The 3,086-nt window shown below is 44.2% G+C and overlaps 1 protein-coding gene across 1 annotated transcript; it reads right to left on the minus strand.

The window, feature by feature from the left end:
• Nucleotides 1–325: 325 nt before the first annotated feature.
• Nucleotides 326–2,948, minus strand: SARC_10916 (hypothetical protein; the record flags this gene model as incomplete). The annotated part of the gene is made up of 6 exons (XM_014295018.1): nucleotides 2,813–2,948; nucleotides 2,230–2,332; nucleotides 1,678–1,886; nucleotides 1,154–1,415; nucleotides 776–936; nucleotides 326–616 (listed from the first exon to the last, which is right to left on the minus strand). The coding sequence occupies exons 1-6, from the start codon at nucleotides 2,852–2,854 to the stop codon at nucleotides 326–328; spliced, it is 1,068 nt and encodes a 355-aa protein (XP_014150493.1). The 5' UTR covers nucleotides 2,855–2,948.
• Between the last annotated feature and the right edge of the window lie 138 nt (nucleotides 2,949–3,086).

Consider the following 3,086-nt stretch of genomic DNA (forward strand, 5'->3'; position numbering starts at 1 on the left):
ATGAAGACCTACTTGAAAATTGAAAACATATTGTACATTGCACCTAGCTTGTACTGAAATCTTCTGGGCCGAATTATTTTTCTAACATATATTATCTTCGGGGACTTTTGAACAATTCCAAAAGTAAATGAGACCCAAGAAGCACTTGTTCAAGAAATACGTATCTGACCCAGTAAAAGGACTTTATGGGTCGATAACTAGGTTGAAAATATTAACTTTGGGAAAGTTCCCCTCGGGACTAGAACATTTCGGAATAATCCAAAACGCCCCGGATATTATCCGATCTTACTGTCATTAATCGAACTCTGAATTTCTTCGGCGACTGTTAGCGCATACAAAGATCGCGTAGTGGACGCAACAAGAGATAAAATTCAGCTTTACGAATAATATCGCCTCGCCTATCCCTGCTTGATTCTCTACCCGACTTCGCTTTGGTACTACGATACACTGAACAGAACACCCATACACTCACCTCTAAAAGAGCCAAGTGTTGACCGAGACAATTACGCGGACCGTTGATGAAAGGCAAGAACGCATACGGATCGAATTTTTCAGCAAATCGATCAGGGTTAAACGTATCCGGACTCTCCCAGATGGCCGGGTCGTCGTGGATAGCCTGCCGATTGGTGGAAACGAGTGGGGAACACAAAAAAGATGTAAGCTCAAGCTCCCACGAGGAATCTACAAGTCATGATCGTTGTATCTGTGAAATCCATGAACACACCAATAGAATCCCGCTCAAGGTATACCACTTACTTCACACACATGCTCATACCTTGATATTTACAAACATCCTTGTGCCTGCGGGAATGTTTTGTCCATCTATGACATCATTTTCCTTCGCCATGCGTACTACGATGGGTACCGGTGTGTATTTGCGCAGAGCCTCCTTCAGGGCATTGACTGTGTAGCCAAGTCTGTTGAGGTCATCTCTTGCTGTGGGTTGGAGCATGCGATCACGTGAGAACGCAGCAGAGATGTTGGTATCTACAGATTGAGCGTCACACGGCTGACACCGTCCGACATACAAAGTCGGATTTTAGGCTGCCAAGTTTGGTCATCTGTTTGAGCGGGACACAAATACCGAGCCAAACCCCTCCCTTAGAACCCCAACTTGAAAAACTATCACCTCCATATATCATACAGAACTCACTTGGTAGAGGAACACTTGTGAACTGATCTCCCTCCTCAGCCCTACCCGGCCCAAAGACCTCGACACTCTCGTTTATCAGCCTCTCACGCACATCATCATTCTCTATGCACTCATACAGACACCATGTGAGCATGGACGCGCTAGTTTCGTGCCCCGCCAGAACGAAGCTCTTGAACTCGTCCCGTAGCTGCAGTACTGTCGCTTCGCTCCAGTCGGCTGGGTCTATGGTGGCCAGTGTTTGGTCCAAGATATCTGGAACTTTCTGCATAGTTACGAGATGAATTTGCGAGTCGGTTTGGTCAGTAGGTGTGATATTTTGGGTGGTCCATGATATAATACTTCTGACTCTGACGTGCTTGGATACAATGGTCATTCCAGAATGAGATCGCACATTCTTGTCACAATTGTCATGGGCAGGTGTACGCGCACTTATGGGCTCGGATGTATGTGAATAATGTGAAATCCAAGCACAACAGGGCGTAAAGGTCCTTTACATTAGAATATTTAGTCACAATGAGACATACTTTTGTAGAACCAGTTGTTTTTCTGGCCTGTCTCTCAGCCCAGCGTTTCCTGATGAGGTCGCACATGTAGTCGTTCAGACCAGTGACAGTCTTCTGGTAGGCGAACTGCGTGGGAGTGGGCATGAACTTGCGCGTGGGATCCCAGATGCGCTTGTTCGCCTCAGTCACGATGGGTAAGTACAGATCAGGAAACACTCGATTGGACTCGTCTGCAGGGGTTACGCGGATATGGCATGGTTGTGAGCCAATGCAAAGTGTAGGACCAACGTTTGAGAAAGTCTGGATTCTACACATTGAAGACTATCGCGGGCGCTTATCACTAGCACTGCTACACAGTTATTTCTCGGATAGACAGGTAGTCGTGGATAATGCTGGATCGAACAGAGCCAGATTACACAGCTCATCGAATTATAATTGTATGCACTTCGCAACGTGCAACGTCACGATGTGCGATGTAACTCACTGGAAGTGACATTCAGACAGCTGAAATGATCGACAGGTTATATTTTAACTCAATTCACTTAGTCCGTCCACCTGATATACTTAACACACCTGCGGGAAGCGATAGAACCAATTCGCCGATAACTTCAAGCGTGAGTAGCCGAAATTCCTCGCCAATCTCAATGGGAACACCCGTACCTCTGATCTTCTCAAGCTGAATAGCACGTGAATAGTTTATAAATATATATACTGTATAAGAAGCGCAATACAGCATAAGAAGTATCACACGCCAAAAAAAAAGGGGGGCCAAAAGAACTCAATGTGGGGTTCCATCAAATCCCATTACCGCCGACCTTTGCAAATAACAGACAATGCTACTGACAACATAACATCACATGAAACGTATTATCAAATACATGCTATTTCTAAATGCAGTGTGATAGTCTTACAGAGTTTTGTATTCGTGAATGCATACACGTGACTCTGATGGTTGTAATCTTCAGGAGAGAGAGCAGGTGAAACCAAGCAGTCTTTACGCACATGAGAAACAACCCAAAACGCAACTGGGTGTTTACAGTAATGTGTATATTCGTGCTATCGTATTGAGATATATGTAAGACAACAAGCGCACAAAATCATTCAGACATTCCAATGATTTGGTTTACTACCTAGCGGAAATACCATAAAGACTCACCTTAGCACTCATACGGTCCACCGCTTCCTTTGCCACAGTCATAGTATCCTCCAGAATGCTTACGCGAAAAGCATGACTCAGCAAAGTACGCTGCTTCTTCCACTGAGGACCATCTGATGTGATAATGCCTTTACCTGTTGGAGAGCATGAATGAAAATACTACTAAGTATCGATATAGTTGCACTGTCACAACTGATCAGGTTACCGAGTGAATGCGTAAATGTATATATATGTATGTATATATTTATATTTGTATTTATATTTATATTTCTTA

This window comes from Sphaeroforma arctica, assembly GCF_001186125.1.
Source record: "Sphaeroforma arctica JP610 unplaced genomic scaffold supercont1.1440, whole genome shotgun sequence".
NCBI classification, from domain to species: Eukaryota; class Ichthyosporea; order Ichthyophonida; genus Sphaeroforma; species Sphaeroforma arctica.